At 41.7% G+C, this 18,419-nt stretch overlaps 1 protein-coding gene across 8 annotated transcripts in view; it reads left to right on the forward strand.

Moving 5' to 3' along the window:
- The window catches only part of LOC120308080 (protein NEL-like), a 374,605-nt gene that overhangs the window by 258,983 nt on the left and 97,203 nt on the right, over nt 1-18,419 (forward strand). For all 8 annotated transcript variants that reach the window (XR_005556738.1, XM_039343560.1, XM_039343562.1 and 5 more), the window contains exon 13: nt 1,060-1,185. Coding sequence is in view for 7 of the 8 variants with exons in the window: in XM_039343560.1 (XP_039199494.1) it covers nt 1,060-1,185 (126 nt within the window). In the remaining variant the exon portion in view is untranslated. The remainder of the gene's footprint in view (nt 1-1,059; nt 1,186-18,419) is intronic.

Below are 18,419 nucleotides of genomic sequence, written 5' to 3' on the forward strand. Positions count from 1 at the left end.
GTTAATATTCCTTGTCTTTTGCTATAGTGGGAAGGCGGGCAGAATAAATTTTATTCGGGGTACAAATGGCAAAATATGTGTGTTTAGATTTTTTACAAAGGTAAAAACCAGCTGTGGGTTTTAAAAGGGGCTGTGTTTGTTTGTTTTTCCCCCTGCATTCGAGGAAATGCTTTTAAAACCACCTAGACATAAATACCTTTTAGAAAAAAATATCTTTTAGAAAAAAGGGGTTAAATGCAGGCTCTGGCTGCCTTTCAGGGGCTTCTTTTTCCCCAGCTTTTGAGGCACTGATTTTTAAAACTCCACAAAAATTAAAAGCATCGTTAGGCTAGAATGATTAGAAATAAAAAGCCTTTTTTATTTTTTATTTCACAGCTCCCCAAAGTAGGGCTTGTTTCCCAAAAACACAGGCCTCTGCTAATTATTCACTTAGCTCTTTTGGGTTTTGAATGTCCATAGAAATAGTCTAGGGTTAACAGCTCCCCAAAGTAGGGCTTGTTCCCCAAAAACACAGGCCTCTGCTAATTATTCACTTTACTTAGCTCTTTTTGGTTTTGAATGTCCATAGAATTAGTCTAGGGTTAACCTAATCATGTACCCAGAGGATTGACTGCCAATCTTGATGGGATTAGGCCAAAACGTCACATCCGGAGGGTGGGGGCTGAGCACGTCACTTCCTTTTAGGGCTGTGCCCTGTTGACGTAATCAGCACGTGGGTTTGTTTACTTTGATGACGTCACTGATCAAAAGTGCTGATAATTTTCATTAAAAAAAGGTATACACTACTTCTACTTTTATGTAACAATATACATATTAAGTAATACTAAAGCAATTAGCAGTTGCCTTTCAGATTTGTAGTCATAAACATTCTTCTAAGGGATGAAGGAAATTGCTTCTATGACTAAATAGTCGCAGAGTAAAAATTGGTAATTGGGGTACTGTAACTTAAATCTCTGCCTAGGAAGTAAGACAGAGAGAATTGCTATAATTGATGACATTATTACAACAGCAGGATATTCAGCAGTGTTTGTTCATCTGGCCTTGTTATTTTATCCACAGATATTGATGAATGTTCTGAAGGGAGACATTACTGTCGGGAAAATACCATGTGTGTCAACATACCAGGGTCATTTATGTGTGTCTGCAAAACAAGTTACATCAGAATTGATGACTATTCTTGTACAGGTAAGAATAGTTTCTTTCCTCCCCCCCCCCAATATTTTATTAATTATTTATAGTCACAAATCCTTAATATTTTATCAGCAACATATTGTCTGGGTTCCAGTGTTTAGTTTATTAATACATGTCAAATTCCTTTCTTTCTACCTCATTTTTCTAACCATTCATAAAACCGGTGGGATTCAAATATGTGAACAACCAGTTCTCTGTGCGGATGCCGCTTCCAAAAATCCATTCTGGGCCTGGGCAACAAAAAATTAACAACCAGTTCTGCCAAAGTGGTGCAAACCAGCTGAATCCTACCACTGGATAAAATGTATCCCGTGTTCTAAAGTAATCTGAATCTTATTTTTCTTTCATTTTTAGTGCTAGTCTAAAATTGTCTTAATTATCTCTTCCTCCGCTGGTAATTCTTCATCCTTCCAATGTTGAGCAAATACAATTCTCGCTGCAGTTAATACATGTAACATTAAATATACACATTCCTTCTCATAATTTCCTACAATTATGTAAGAGTTTTATAGCTTCTAGCGCAAAAATAAGCCCAAAAAATAAGCACACATTCAAAATGAGCAGGAGGCATAGTTTAGAAAAACTTCATCTATAAAATATATATAAACATGATACATACAGTTTCATTCAGCTCTGAGGAACATCAACAACTCTTAACTTGGAGATCAGGACACAGGGAGAGACTAAGACATGCCCAGACCTAGGCTGGATCACATGCCTCAAACAGCCAATCCTATGTCTCAGTTATATAATATTTCCCATTGGCTGGTTCGTTGCTATGGCTATTCCAGTTCATAAATTCTTGCACATTGATACTCCTCCCTTTATGACTGGAATAGACATAAAACCAAATAATTTAATACTTTTCCCATGGTGTACTCCATCCAATGGCTTGGTCATTACATCTGCCAGATTGTCATCTGAAGAACAATTAAGCAAGCGGATTAGTTTACTTTTGATGGCTTCTCTGACATTACAGTATTTAATGTCCACATGCTTGCTTCTACTTTTCACCCTGTCACCTGTTATCATTTTAATGCAAGCAGCATTATCTTCAAATACTGTTACAGCTTCTTTAACTTCTATACTTATATCCTTTAACATCTGTACATACCAGGTTACCTCTGAACAAAGTTCAGACAGAGCAATAAATTCTGCCTCTTGCAGTAGAAATAGCTACAGTTGTTTATTTTCTGGACTTCCATCCAATCAAAGTCCCTCCAAATAATACTACAAACCCAGAATTGAACTTTCTGGTTTGCACATCATTGGCATAATCACTGTCAACATAACATTTTAACTTTAATTCTTCAGAGACCTGTATTTGAAGACCCAAATTCACAGTTGCCTTCAAATACCTGAGAATTCTCTTCACACCCATCCAATGCAACTGCATTGGTGCAGCAGTAAAGCGACTTAAGATGCTTACTGCACCTGCTGTGTCTGGTCTGGACCACTGTGACAGATATAACAGGGTTCCTATTGCTGACTGATATATCTCCTGATCACAGGCTTCACTTTTGTCCTCGCCCAAAGTATTGTGAAAATCTATGCTCATACTGTAGGTGTTGGAGCAGAATTACAATCCTTCATGTTGTATCTCTCCAACAGTTGTTCAATTTTCCTTCTTTGACTGAGAACATAACCACCTTTCTCAGTTTTTTGTATCTCTACACCAAGATTATTTTGTATTTCACCCAGACTTTTCAATTCAAACTTTTTCTCCAATTGATTAGTAAATTCCTTCACCTGTGCCAAATTCTTTGCAATGAAGCAAAGATCATCCACAAATGCTAATAATTGGCAATCCCCACTGTTATGTCCTGGATCTGTGATTAACAGAGCAGGTGCAGGAAGCTGCAGAGAGACCTGGGCAGATCATGTGGTTGCCCGGGCCAGACAGGCTGTCTCCAGCCTATTGCGCATGCGCAAAGTGAGAAAATATGTTGCATTTATTGGCTGACGCTGTCCCTGCAAAAGGGTATACAAGAGATCCGCGCCATCCTGTGTGTTGTTCTGCTGAGGTTCAGTTGAATAATAAAGTAACAACTGTTATTAATCCTGCCTCATCTCAATGCCTTACCAACGCACAGAACAGAACATTGGCGATGAGGATGGGATTGTGCAGCAGAGAAAAGTAGGCTGACTCACCATGGAAGGCTGAAGGGCTGGGAAGTTCGGCGTTCTGACTTGTGTGACTGCCTGCCAATACGAAAACACTGGAGGAGAGTTCAGCAAGATTTGTTCTGGAACCTCTTCGCAAGACGGAGCAGCACGAGGCATTGATGAGGCCACCAAGGAGGAGTGATGGCTAAGATTGGGTGTCTGTCCGAATTCAATACAGTGCACCCTGAACATTGGAGTTCATACGTTGCTCGGGTAGAAAACTACTTTTGGGTAAAACAAGTTTGGGAGGACAGGCTCAAAGCTGCAATGTTACTATGTGTCTGTGGGCAAGAGACATTTGATATTGCTGAGAACCTGGTCGCCCCAGCACCGTTGGAATCCATTGCTTATACTGAACTTAAGAAAATGTTAAGAGAGCATTTTGAACCAAAGCTTTTGGTGATTGTATGGCATCATGCATTCGAGCAGCGGGACGAACGTCCAGGAGAGTCTGCTGCTGACTTTATTGCTGCTCTACATCAAGCTGCAAGGCCCTGTGAATTCAAAGATTTAGAAGAATGGCTGCGTGATCGGCTAGTTTGTGGCTTGAGGAGCCGAGAGCTGCAACAAAAGATTTTTGTGAAGGAAGACGTTTCCTTCCAAGATGTGCTAAGGGAGATCACGGCCAACGAAGCAGCGGGAGGAGCTGTTAAGGCCTTGCAGCTTTCCAAGAACCCTACAAGTTTGGGCTTCATTCATCAAGAGGTTGCTCAAGAGGTATCTGAACTGGATTCCGAAAATGAGGTCGACCGTCTGCAGCAGCCAGCAGAGAGAAGGCCCCAAGAGCGAGCTGATAAGGGGTCTGCCAAGGCAGTTCTATTGCCTCGGTGTTTTGGATGTGGAGAACACCACAAGTGCTCCGACTGCCGTTTTCACTCTGCTACTTGCCGGGTGTGTGGCTGGCAAGGCCACATAGCCGCCGTTTGTTTGGTTTGCAAGAAAGACTGTCCATTGGAAGAGTTGCCTCAGAAAAGTATCAGGGTCCCCAGCCAGAATAGGGTGGGCTTCTGCGCATCCCGCAGGAGCGTTTTGAGAACAGGAGTTCACCAGCCATTAAAAAAGAAGCTGTGTCTTGATGTCAAATTGCAGGGGATCCCCTTAATGATGGAGCTGGACACGGGTTCAGCTCTGTCAATCATTTCCCAGGAAACCCTCAAGCAGATTTGCTATAGGAGCAGCCAGAGAATTAATCTCAGGCCCTCAGATCTTATCTTAACTGACTTCCAGAATTCCCGAGTCAGTGTGAAAGGGAGGCCACACTCAGAGTGTAGCGTAAGCATTTTGAGGGGTTTCTGGACATCGTCATGGTTGAGGGTGACCGCATGAGTCTAATCAGACTCGATTGGTTCGAGGCACATGGGATTCAAGTGACTGGGCTACATAGCTTGCAAATGGCAGGCCTTGTGGAAGTTTGCAAGGAGTTTGCTGATGTGCTCAGCCCAGAGTTTGGGTCGTACAAGGGGCCTCCCATTGCTTTGCAGTTAGATCCCTCCATTGCACCTCATCAATTAAGCCTCATCAATCTTTTGCGCTTAAGCAAAAAATTAATGCCAAGCTGGATAAACTGCTACAGTAAGGTATTTTGGAACCTGTGGATAGCAGTCCATGGAAAACACCCATAGTCACACCACTCAAGGCCAACAGGGAAGTCCGCATTTGTGCTGACTATAAATGCACATTAAACAAAGCGTTACAGCAGCACTCTTATCTGGTGCTGATGGTGAGCCACATTTTGGCCTCACTTAAAGGAGGCCGAGTTTTTGCCAAACTCAATTTGGCTATGGCCTATCAACAGCTACTGGTGGATGATGCAATGGCTGAGGCTCAGACCATCGTAACATACCAGGGAGCTTTCAAAGTCAGAAGACTGCAGTTTGGGGTTAACGTAGCCTCTGGCATTTTTCAAAGCGTGATGGAGCGTAACTTTCAGGGAGTTTGCCCTTACTTCGATGATGTCCTCATTGCAGGGGAATCACTCGAAAATCTGGCTGAAAGGCTTTGCTGCGGTTCCGCGAAGCGGGGCTGAAGCTTAAGCAGGAAAAATGCAAAATTGGAGTAACTTCCACTGAATTCCTGGGGTTTCGCATAGATGCCAAAGGCATCCATCCTGCTGAATCTAAGCTCAAAGCGATTCAGCAGGCTCCAAGTCCCAAGTTGAAGAGCGAGCTTCAAGCCTTCCTTGGGCTTCTAAATTTTTACCATTCCTACCTCCCTCACAAGGCTGCAGTGGCAGAGCCGTTACACTGGCTCTTGGACAAACAGGCTCCATGGAAGTAGACACAAGTCCACAAAAGGAGTTTTGCTGAGGTAAAGGCATTGTTGTTTTCAAATGCTGTTCTCTGTTTTCAATGAGCAGCTGCCGATGTGTATAGCCTGCGATGCATCCCCTTATGGGATCGGGGCTGTCTTAAGTCACCTGAAGGCTGATGGAACACAAGTCCCTGTAGCCTACTATTCTAGGACTCTGTCATCTGCTGAGCGTAATTACGCACAGATAGATAGAGAAGCCTTGACCATAGTGGCAGGCATAAAAAAGTTCCATGAGTTTTTGTATGGTTGCCACTTCATGGTCTATACAGACCATAAACAACTGTTGGGGTTGTTTACAACCAACAAGCAAACCCCACACATAATTTCTCCTAGAATACTGAGGTGGTCAATTTTCCTTTCTGCATATGATTACTCCCTGGTTCACAAACCAGGCAAAGAAATGGGCCATGAAGATGGCCTTAGTAGATTGCCTCTACAGCTTGTAGAATGAGATCCTGCTCCAGCTAACCACATCCTGGCTATCCAGGATTTGCCTGAGTTTCCCCTCAATGCAGGGGATGTGGCTGCAGAAACAGCCACTGATCACACGCTAACACACGTATTGAACTGGGTGCTGTCAGGATGGCCTGACACATGTCCTGGCACTAATTTCCAGAGTTTCTGGAAAAGGAAGCATGAGCTATCCACCTTTAAGAGTTGTGTCCTGTGGTGTAGCAGGGTAATGATCCCAACCTCATTGAGGACTAGAGTCTTGCAATCTCTGCATGAGGGACATCCGGGCATAGTCCAGATGAAGGCTCTTGCGTGCAGCTATCTCTGGTGGCCTGGGCTTGATAAGGAGATTGAGACCCAGGTCCAGGGGTGCCACATTTGCCAACAGTCTAGGCCTGAAATGCCACAGGCTCCTGTACACAGGACACACATGCTCCTTGGTTGAAGGTTCATATCGACTACACTGGCCCCTTTCAGGGGCAATTCTTCCTCATTTTTGTGGACAGTCACTCTAAATCGCTAGAGGTCATTCCAATGTCCACTACTACTACTGCCAGGACCATTCAGGTGCTGAGAGGGATCTTTGCCTCTCATGGGCTACCAGATGTCCTTGTCTCCAACAACGGGCCTCAATTCACCTCTTTAGAGCTCCAGGCTTTCCTGAAAGCCAACATGATTCGTCATGCTACTTCGGCACCTTTTCATCCGGCTTCCAACGACCAAGCTGAGCGTATGGTGTGCACAACCAAAGACACCTTGAAGAGGCTCACTCACGGGAGCTGGCACCACAGGTTAGCTGATTTTCTCCTTTGCCACTGCACCACACCTTGCACACCTACAGGCAAGACCCCAGCTGAACTGTTGGAATATTCATGAGCAGGAAGAGTCATGTGGTAACTCAGTGAGCCAATGTGAAGAAAGTGCTACTGAGTCTGTGCAAAAAGATTATTGAGTTAGAAGCTGAATTTCCAGTCTCAGGTTTGTCTCTGTATTTCTCTGTAAAAAGTCTTCAATTGAGCTATGTTGCTGTAAAGAAGAATGTATGGTATTGTAAATATTTTGATATAAATATAAAGAAGTTATTTTGAATCAGCTAAATGCAGTCAACTGTGAGAGCTTCTGATTTATTTTTTACCAATAGAGAAATTAAAATTCTCTAACAGGTTATGGGCCCAGAGCTTACTAAGGACTGCATTGTAATTTAAAGCTGGAAGAAATTGCCTGTGTTTAGAAAGTATAAGAACAAGGCAGAATTAGCAGAATGGCTGCAATGGAATTTAAGGAAAGCTGTGTGCCTCCTTTGGGCCAGAAGAATTACATTATATGGGCTGAAAAAATGGAATGTTTGCTGAAAGCTAAAGAGCTGTGGTAGAAAATCCACCACAAGTATTTGCAGCTGCTGATCAGAAGAGTCATGATCAAGCAATGGCTTATCTCATCTTGAATTTAGATGATGAACAATTTCTAAATGTTGCAAATTTAAAGATTGCAAAGGAGATTTGATTGAAGTTGAGAGCTGTGTACGTGAATGTTTCTGTATGCAATACAGTGCAATTGTCAAGAAAACTTTACAGGGCCTGTTTGCAACCAGGTGAATCTGTGGAACAGCATTTAAATAAAATGCAAAGTTTATTTTTGGATTTAGAACAACATGGGATTAAATTCCCTGAGTCCCAGAAGGTGTTATTGGTGTTGAACAGTTTAGATAAAACCTGGGACACAGTTTCTGCCATATTTGAGTGTAAAGAAGAGCAAGACTTAAATTTTGAGGCTTTAAAGGCATGTTTGCTTAATGAAAAAAAAAGCACCATTTTAGAAGCAGCCACAAGGAGGTGAAATTCCTGAGGAGGGGGTCCAGACTGCAAGTCTCCGAAGAAGAAACATTTTGCTGGCAGAGAGCTAAGCAAGAAAAGAATTGCTACATTTGTGGAGCAAACAACCATCTGAAAAGGAACTGTTTCCAAAGGAACAATTTGCAGTAAAGGACATTTGTGCAACCAAAAGGACTGATTTGCAAAAGGAACATTTTGGTGTTGCAAAAGTTTGCTATAGCAACAACAGAGACAAGTGGCTAATAGATAGTGGGGCAAGTCAAACAATTGTTATTGTGAATTATTTTGCAGGTTTGTTCCAGTAGCATAAGAAGCTGTGGCTTTGGCAAATGGCCAGAAAGCAAAAGTCATCGGAAAAGGCGATGTAAAAATTCCATATTTGGAATCAAAGTTTACCAATGTGCTTTGTGTACCTGAGATGGAACATAATTTGTTAAGTGTGTCTAATTTAGACAAACAAGGTTTTGAGATCATTTTTGTAAATGGGAAGTGTCTCATCAAAAGGAATGGGAATATTTGTGCAGAAGGCATAAAGGAAGATAATCTATATGTATTGCAGGGACAAAAGGTTCAATGTTCCCATACGTTTAAGAATGTTGCAGAGCATGATTCATGTGTTCATCTTCTACATAGAAGACTTGGCCATGCAAGCTTTAAAGTTTTGCAGCAAATGCAAGATTTTGCAGAAGGGCTAAATTTGAAGGGATGCAAAACATATTTGGACTGTGCAGTATGCAAAGCATCAAAGTCAAAGGTATTCCCAGTTAGTAAATGTAGCACAAGACAAACAAAAAGAGCTCTAGAGCTGGTCCATGCAGATCTGGTGGGACCTATACAAGCCAGTTTGGAAGGAGCAAAATATGCACTGGTAATTGTTGATGATTATAGCAGGTATAGTTTTTGCTATTGCTTAGAGGTAAGACAGAGGTGCTACAACAATTCAAACAGTGGGTAAGTTTTGTAGAGAGAAGGTACAGACAACAAGTGTGTCAGTTGCAAACTGACAGAGGTACTGAATTTATGTCAACTAAATTCCAAGAATGGTTGGGGCAGTTGGGGATAAGACACAGACATACAAATCCTTACACAGCAGCAGAGAACGGTGTAGCTGAAAGAAGGAATGGTGTTTTGCAAACAATGAAAGATTCATTATTGGAGAATTCTGGTATGAGCAGGTCATATTGGGGAGAAGCCATATTGACTGACAATTATATAGTTAACAGGGTGTGGAGTTCCTCCATTAATAATACTCCATATGCCATTCTATATGGGAGAAAACCAACACTGGCACATTTGAGAATTTTTGGAAGTACTGCATGGGTACATATTCTGAAAGCAATCAGAAGAAAGGGACAGCAAAAGGCAAGAAAGCTCAGATTTGTGGGCTATGAGCCAGGGTCAAAAGGATATCGCTTTAGCAATGGAAGTAAAAGAATTGTAATTTCAAGGTCTGCTAATTTTGCAGAACAAAATTGGGACAGAATTAATGCAAATTCTGGGTATGTCTCACTTAATGATGGTGATCTATTTAACCACAATAACTCATCTAATGATGGAAAAATGATTATTGAAGATGTCAACATTCAGGGAGGAGAGGCTGAACAAGACATGAAACCAGAAAGACTTGAGACACAGGAGCAGTTAATACCACATAGGTCAGAGTGATGTAAATAAATGAATTCCGCCTGACAGGTATTCTGCCAGCAAGGTAAAGGTTTGCAATGTGTGGTATGAGCCAAGAAGTTATAAAGAAGTGTTGGCATTACCAAAAGCTGAACAAGAAAGATGGAAGGAGGCCATGGATAAAGAGATGAAATCCATGGGAGACCATGAAGTATTTAAATCAGTGACTTTGCCACAGGGAACCAAAGCTGTGGGTTATAAGTGGGTATAAAAAAAAGTATTGCCAAATAATGATGTACAGTTGTTGCAAGATTTAAATATTAATGTAAAAGAATCTGTAAAGGTATTTGAAGACAATGCTGCCTGTATAAAAATGGCAACTGGTGACAGGGTGAAGAACAGAAGTAAACATGCCGACATTAAGTATTGTAATGTCAGGGAAGCTGTAAAAGGAAAATTGATTATTTTACATCATTGTTCTTCTGAGGATAATTTGGCAGACATGATGACTAAACCATTGGGTGGTATGAGCTGAGGTGGCGCAGCAGTTAGAGTGCAGTACTGCAGGCCGCTTTAGCTGACTGTGTTCAGCAGGTCAGCGGTTCAAATCTCACCGGCTCAAGGTTGACTCAGCCTTCCATCCTTCCGGGGTAGGTAAAATGAGGACCCAGATTGCTGGGGGCAATGTAAATATAAATATATACATTGCTTACTGGTGTACACTGCTTAGAGAGTGCTTGCACTTAAAAGCGGTATATAAGTCTCATAAATAAATAAATAAATAAATAAAATTCGCTGTGGAAAATGTATTAAGCCAATAGGTCCGATGTCTCTTCCTGTCATGAAGGGAGGAGTGTTGGAATATTCATGAGCAGGAAGAGTCATGTGGTAACTCAGTCAGCCAATGTGAAGAAAGTGCTACTGACTCTTTGCAAAAAGAGTATTGAGTTAGAAGCTGAATTTTCAGTTTCAGGTTTGTCTCTGTATCTCTCTGTAAGAAGTCTTCAATTGAGCTATGTTGCTGTAAAGAAGAATGTATGGCATTGTAAATATTTTGATATAAATATAAAGAACTTATTTTGAATCAACTAAATGCAGTCAACTGTGAGAGCTTCTGATTTATTTTTTCACCAATAGAGAAATTAAAATTCTCTAACATGAACTCTGCTGGGGTCACCATCTCATTACCAAACTGGACAGGTTGCACCCAGACCGGGTGGCTTCACAGGTGTCAGAGCCGCGGGCACCTAGGAGACTACAGGTGGGCAATCTGGTTTGGACAAGGAACTATGGACCTGGACATCTCTGAGTGACAGCAGTGGTCTGCAAAGTTATGGGGCCACTGTCATATGAAGTGACCTTGGACAATGGTTGCATGCTGCGTCGGCACATTGACCAGCTGCGATGGAGGCTACCTAGTCACCCTTCCACTCCTAACTCTGCTCTCGGGGGGGGGGGTGGAAGACCACTATCACTCAGTCTCTCTGCGAAAGTGGGGGTTTGCACTCTGCAAATAGGGGTTTTACCAACGAGGTGGCTCCTGACTCCGGCACTGGGTACATGGGACATTGCACGCAACCAGCTTTTTATGGCACTTCTACTGCAGGCCTTGTGCCTACAGGACAGTGCTCCCAACAGGGGTCTTTTGTGGACCTGGAGAGTTCCACCCCACCAAGGAACTCTGGTCTCGGCTTATGGGAAAGAGCGAGCCGAAGTCAGATGGACAAAGGGTTGGGTCTACCGGACCAGGCCAGTCAGCAAGATGCGGGTTCGCCTGTATCAACTGGGCCTCAAAGTCCTGATCTGCCGAGCCTGGCAGGTGAGCTTGCAGGCTGGGCACTTTCAGCAGCTCTGAGATGGTCGGAGCGGGCCAGAGGCCCTCCAAAGTTCCTACAAGATTATGTAAGATTCCTGTCTGTAAGCGGGCAGGCCTAGTATTTCTCTAGAAATAAGAACACGTTCAAAAGGATAACTTTGGAGTAGTTAAAAAAGAATAGTGGTGTGTGTTTTTTTGAACTAAGAGGGGAGAGGTGTTATGTCCTGGGCCTATGATTAACAGAGCAGGTGCAGGAAGCTGGAGAGAGACCCGGGCAGACCATGTGGCTGTCCGGGCCAAACAGGCTGTTTCAAGCCTATTGTGCACGCGCAAAGTGGGAAAATACATTGCATTTATTGGCTGACGCTGTCCCTGCAAAAGGGTATAAAAGAGATCCATGCCATCTTGTGTGTTGTTCTGTTGAGGTTCTGTTGAAGCTTTAATAAAGTAACAACTTTTATTACTCCTGCCTCGTCTCAATGCCTTACCAACGCATAGAACAGAACACCCACTGTTATGTATTGAATATATATTCATACATAAAGAAATGGAGGAATGTCTTGGCATATGTCACACATTTTAGTCCAAGTAATGGCCTGAATGTTTCTTGTGATAGTGATTTGCCAGTTATTTGGCAAATAAATACACAGAGTTATTTCAGCTGTCACCTTACCAACACTGACATGCCCTTTAAAATCATTTTCCTCTTGAATAATCAGTTGAAGAGATCATCACTGCAATGTTGGATTCAGGATTGGGGAATTTGCCGCTTCATAACTAGGTTTGTCTTAGAGAAACAATGTAGAATTTGTTTGATTTGATGTCATTTTGACCTAACTCATATGCTTTCTGTTATGTATTGAATATATATAAAGTTGTGTTAATCCCTGCTAAAGTGAAACTAACTTAACTCCAACTGCTTGTGAAGCTAAAATGAAACTAACCTTTAGATGAGCCTGACTGTAAACTACAACTGCTTTGGAGGGAAACTTTGAACATTCATATTTGGGCGGGTTTTTCAAGTATTGTGATTGGTTAAGGCCCTGTGAGCTCAGAGTATAAATTACAGGCAATTGCCTGCACTTCTCCAGTTCTAGTCAATAAGTCAATAAATAATGTTGTAACTATGCTGGTCTGCTCCTTGCCTACTGAAGCCCACTACACAATAGTGGTGACAAAGGTGGGATACTGTAGAGAAGAGAGTTGCTGCTAACCAAGAGACTGAAATCACTGGGTGATAGGCTGGGTAAAGAGCCCCAGCAGGCCTCTTTTTCACCCCCTCCTCCCACTTACCAGCAAGCCATGCTGGAGGCACGCTGAAATCACTGCGTGTCAGACCAGGTAAAGAGCCCTGATGGGACCACACTTCCCGCCCTGCCTGCCAGTAAGACACACTGGAGGCACAGATATTATAATAATAATAATAATAATAATAATAATAATAATAATAATAATAATAATAATAATAATAATAATAATACAAATAGAAATAGAAAGACCTACAAATAGAAATAGAAAGACTGTGGCAAAAGCAAGCAAGGGTAGTACCAATAGTAATAGGCTCCTTGGGTGCAATCCCAAAACAACTGGAGCACCACTTGAACACCATTGGCATTGACAAATTTGCTATTAGTCAATTGCAAAAGGCGGCCTTATTAGGAACTGCTTCCATCCTGCGACGATACCTGTAATACCATCAAACATCCACATCTGCCTATCCCAGGTCCTGGGTAAGGACTGGATAGGTAGACAAAATGCCAAATCCAGTCTGAACATCTGGCTGACTGTGCGATGATCGATAATAATAATAACTACTACTACTACTACTACTACTACTACTACTACTACTACTACTACTACTACATGGCCAATACGTTAAAAAAAAAGCTGGGAAAGCAGATAATAACAAGACCTGGCAATGGCTAAGAGCAGGAAAATTGAAGAAAGAGATCGAGGGACTAATTCTGGCACAAGACCAAGCCTTAAGGACAAATGCATATAAAGCCAAAATTGAGAAGACAGCAACAGACAGTAAGTGCCGCCTATGCAAAGAAGCTGAAGAAACAGTGGACCACTTGGTAAGCTGTTGCAAGAAGATTGCACAGACTGATTACAAGCAGCGGCATGACAAAGTAGCAACAATGGTGCATTGGAAGATCTGCAAAAAATATCATTTGCCTGTAAGCAAAAACTGGTGGGATCATAAAATAGAGAAAGTCATAGAAAATGATAAAATTAAACTGCTCTGGGACTTCAGAATTCAAACAGACAAGCACCTGCAACATAACACCCCAGACTTAACAATTGTCGATAAGAAAGACAAAAAAGTCTGGATAGTGGACGTGGCAGTGCCTGGAGACAGCAGAATAGAAGAGAAAGAACTGGAGAAGATAACAAAATACAAAGACCTACAAATAGAAATAGAAAGACTGTGGCAAAAGCAAGCAAGGGTAGTACCAATAGTAATAGGCTCCTTGGGTGCAATCCCAAAACAACTGGAGCACCACTTGAACACCATTGGCATTGACAAATTCGCTATTAGTCAATTGCAAAAGGCGGCCTTACTAGGAACTGCTTCCATCCTGCGACAATATCTGTAATACCATCAAACATCCACATCTGCCTATCCCAGGTCCTGGGTAAGGACTCGATAGGTAGACAAAATGCCAAATCCAATCTGAACATCTGGCTGACTGTGCGATGATCCATAATAATAATAATAATAATACCATCAAACATCCATATCTGCCTATCCCAGGTCCTGGGTAAAGACTCGATAGGTAGACAAAACGCCAAATCCAGTCTGAACATCTGGCTGACTGTGTGATGATGATGATTAATAATAATAATAATAATAATAATAATAATAATAATAATAATAATGCATTAAAAGATGCAAATACTGCAATATGAAGTATAAGCACCAATTCACTGCAAGAAACAAACCAACTAATGTACAGCACAGCTGCAATTATAACTGAATACCTGGGATGCAAAATCAACAAAGAAGAAAAACAAACAAACAGTGCACCACAAAAATGGAAGGTTAGACTAGAAAATAAGATCAGCAAGTTAAGATCACATGCAAGCAAGCTAGAACAGATGAAAGAAAAGAAGCTGAAGAACAAGAAGACCAAAGAATACCTAATCAAGAAATACCACTTAGAAACAAGGAAGATCAAGGAAGCACTGGAAATAATAAAGCAACAAATAACAGCTATAGCCAGGAAAATCAGTAGATATGAAGCTTGAATTGCAAACTATAGGCAGAACCTCCAATTTCAATCCAATCAGAAACGTTTCTACCAATCCATCAATGGAGAAACTGCAATGAATCAGTCAGTACCTGACAAGGAAGAAACAGTGCAGTTCTGGAAGCAGATATGGGATAACCCAAAGAAATACAACAAGGATGCGGCTTGGTTAAAAGAGGTGGATGCAAATAAAACAGAAGTTGAAATGAAAGAACTAGTAATAACAACAAAAATGGTAGAAAAAAGAGCAAAGAAAATCAAAAATTGGTCAGCACCAGGTGAAGATGAACTGCATGGGTTTTGGTTGAAACATCTAACTGTTATACACCCACTCATTGCCAAGCAGTTCAACAATATACTACAAGGAGGAGAAATTGAAAAGTGGCTAACAACTGGGAAAACCTACCTAATAATGAAAAATCCAGCAAAAGGGGCAACACCAGGTAACTACAGGCCAATTACCTGCTTACCAACAACTTTCAAATTACTAACTGGTGTGGTAGCTGATGCAGTGCAACAGCATCTAGTTGAAAACAATCTCTTTCCACCTGAGCAGAAAGGAAACCGCCCCAATAGCAGAGGAACAAAAGATCAACTCCTAATAGACAAAATGATCTTGGAAAACTGCAAGAGAAGGAAGACCAACCTGAATGTGGCATGGATTGACTACAAAAAGGCATTTGACTCTCTGCCACATGATTGGATAATAAAGTGCCTAGAAATAACAGGAGTCAGTAGAAACATCAGAAAATTTGTGCAAAGATCGATGGCACAATGGAAGACACAGTTGCAGATCAATGGTGAGAGGCTGGGAGAGGTTAATATCAAGAGAGGAATATTTCAAGGAGATTCATTATCACCATTACTATTTGTTATTGCACTGTTTCCTCTGTCAACAATACTGAATAACTCAGGACATGGCTATCAAACATCAAAAACATCTGCCAGACTATCCCACCTCCTTTACATGGATGATCTGAAGCTGTATGGAAAAACATCATCTGAAATAGAATCGCTGCTCAACACTGTCCGTATATATAGCCAAGATATTGTAATGGAGTTTGGCTTGGACAAATGTGCCACACTTACTATCAAACAAGGAAAAATAGTGAAAACTGAAGGAATCAAGATGCCCCACGAAAATAACATTAAGAGTCTGGATGAGGAAGAGTACTACAAATACTTGGGTATCCTTCAAGCTGACAACATCAAGCACATTGAAGTCAAGAAAAAGATTAGAAGTGAATACATCAAGAGAGTGAAGAAGATCTTAAAGTCCAAACTCAATGGAGGAAATACCATAAAGGCAATCAACACCTGGGCAATTCCAGTCATTAGGTACACAGCTGGAATAGTGGACTGGACTCAAGCAGAACTAAAAGCAATGGATAGTAAGACCAGAAAAATAATGACAATGAATCATGCCCTTCATCCACGCAGTGACATTGACAGACTTTATCTACCAAGGCAAATAGGTGGGCGTGGAATGCTACAAGTACATCAGATGGTTGAAGAAGAAAAAATGGCTTTGGAAGAATATCTGAAGAACAATGATGAAGATGCACTGAAATTAGTATATCAGGAAGGCTTACTAACTACTGGAGAGACCAAACTGGCCTACAAGAAAGACCAAATGAAGAACAGAATAGAGGCATGGTAAGACAAAGCACTACATGGCCAATACATGAAAAAAATAGCTGGGAAAGCAGATAATAATAAAACCTGGCAATGGCTAAGAGCAGGAAAATTGAAGAAAGAGACCGAGGGACTCATTCTGGCTGCACAAGACCAAGCCTTAAGGACAAACGCATACAAAGTCAAAATTGAGAAGACAGCAACAGACAGTAAGTGCCGCCTATGCAAAGAAGCTGAAGAAACAGTGGACCACTTGGTAAGCTGTTGCAAGAAGATTGCACAGACTGATTACAAGCAGCGACATGACAAAGTAGCAACAATGGTGCATTGGAAGATCTGCAAAAAATATCATTTGCCTGTAATCAAAAACTGGTGGGATCATAAATTAGAGAAAGTCATAGAAAATGATAAAATTAAACTGCTCTGGGACTTCAGAATTCAAACAGACAAGCACCTGCAACATAACACCCCAGACTTAACAATTGTCGATAAGAAAGACAAAAAAGTCTGGATAGTGGATGTGGCAGTGCCTGGAGATAGCAGAATAGAAGATAAAGAACTGGAGAAGATAACAAAATACAAAGACCTACAAATAGAAATAGAAAGACTGTGGCAAAAGCAAGCAAGGGTAGTACCAATAGTCATAGGCTCCTTGGGTGCAATCCCAAAACAACTGGAGCACCACTTGAACATCATTGGCATTGACAAATTCGCTATTAGTCAATTGCAAAAGGCGGCCTTATTAGGAACTGCTTCCATCCTGCGACGATATCTTTAATACCATCAAACATCCACATCTGCCTATCCCAGGTCCTGGGTAAGGACTCGATAGGTAGACAAAATGCCAAATCCAGTCTGAACATCTGGCTGACTGTGCAATGATCAATAGTAATAATATAAAGTTGGAAGGGACCTTGGAGGTCATCAAGTCCAACCCCCTGCTCAGGCAGGTAACCCTATACCATTTCAGACAAATGGCTGTCCAGTTTCTTCTTAAATACCTCCAGTGTTGGAGCATTCACCGCTTCTGGAGGCAGGTCGTTCCACTGGTTAATTGTTCTAACTGTCAGGAAGTTTCTCCTTAGTTCTAGCTTGCTTCTCTCCTTGATTAGTTTCCATCCATTGCTTCTTGTCCTGCCCTCAGGCACTTTGGAAAACAGCCTGACTCCCTCTTCTCTGTGGCAGCCCCTGAGATATTGGAACACTGCTATCATGTTCCCCCTCATCCTTCTCTTCATTAAGCTAGACATATCCAATTCCAGCAACCTTTCCTTATATGTTTTAACCTCCAGTCCCCTAATCATCTTTGTTGCTCTTCTCTGTACTCTTTCTAGAATGTCAACATCTTTTTACATCGTGGTGACCAAAACTGGATGCAGTATTCCAAGTGTGGCCTTACCAAGGCATTGTAAAGTGATATTAATACTTCACGTGATCTTGATTCTATCCCTCTATTAATGCACCCTAGCACTGTGTTGGCTTTTTTGGCAGCTGCAGCACACTGCTGGCTCATATTTAAATGATTGTCTACTAGGACTCCGAGATCCCTCTCACAGTTACTACTATTGAGCAAGGTACCCACTATACTATACCTGTACATTTGATTTTTCTTGCCTAAATGTAGAACCTTACTTTTTTCACCATTGAATTTCATTTTGTTAGATAGTGCCCAGTGTTCAAGTCTGTCCAGATCCTCCTGTATCCTAAGCCCATCTTCTGGAGTGTTGGCTATTCCTGCCAGCTTGGTGTCGTCTGCAAATTTGATGAGTTCTCCATCTATCCCCTCGTCCAAATCATTGATGAAGATGTTGAAGACCACTGGGCCCAGAACAGAGCCCTGTTCTGGGCCCAGTGCTTTTCAACATCTTCATCAATGATGAAGATGTTGAAGAGCCCTGGGGCACCCCACTACACACTTCCTTCCACATAGATGTGGTTCCATTGAGGACCATACGCTGAGTACGGCCGGTCAGCCAGCTACGGATCCATCTGGTGGTGATGCTGTCTAACCCACATTTTTCTATCTTATCAAGTAGTAGGTTGTGATCTACTTTATCAAATGCCTTACTGAAGTCCAAGTAAATTATATCCACAGCATTCCTCTGGTCCACTAATTTTGTCACTTGGTCAAAGAATGCA

The sequence above is a fragment of the Crotalus tigris genome, unplaced genomic scaffold, assembly GCF_016545835.1.
Source record: "Crotalus tigris isolate CLP2741 ecotype Arizona unplaced genomic scaffold, ASM1654583v1 scf7180000017864.473447, whole genome shotgun sequence".
NCBI lineage: Eukaryota > Metazoa > Chordata > Lepidosauria > Squamata > Viperidae > Crotalus > Crotalus tigris.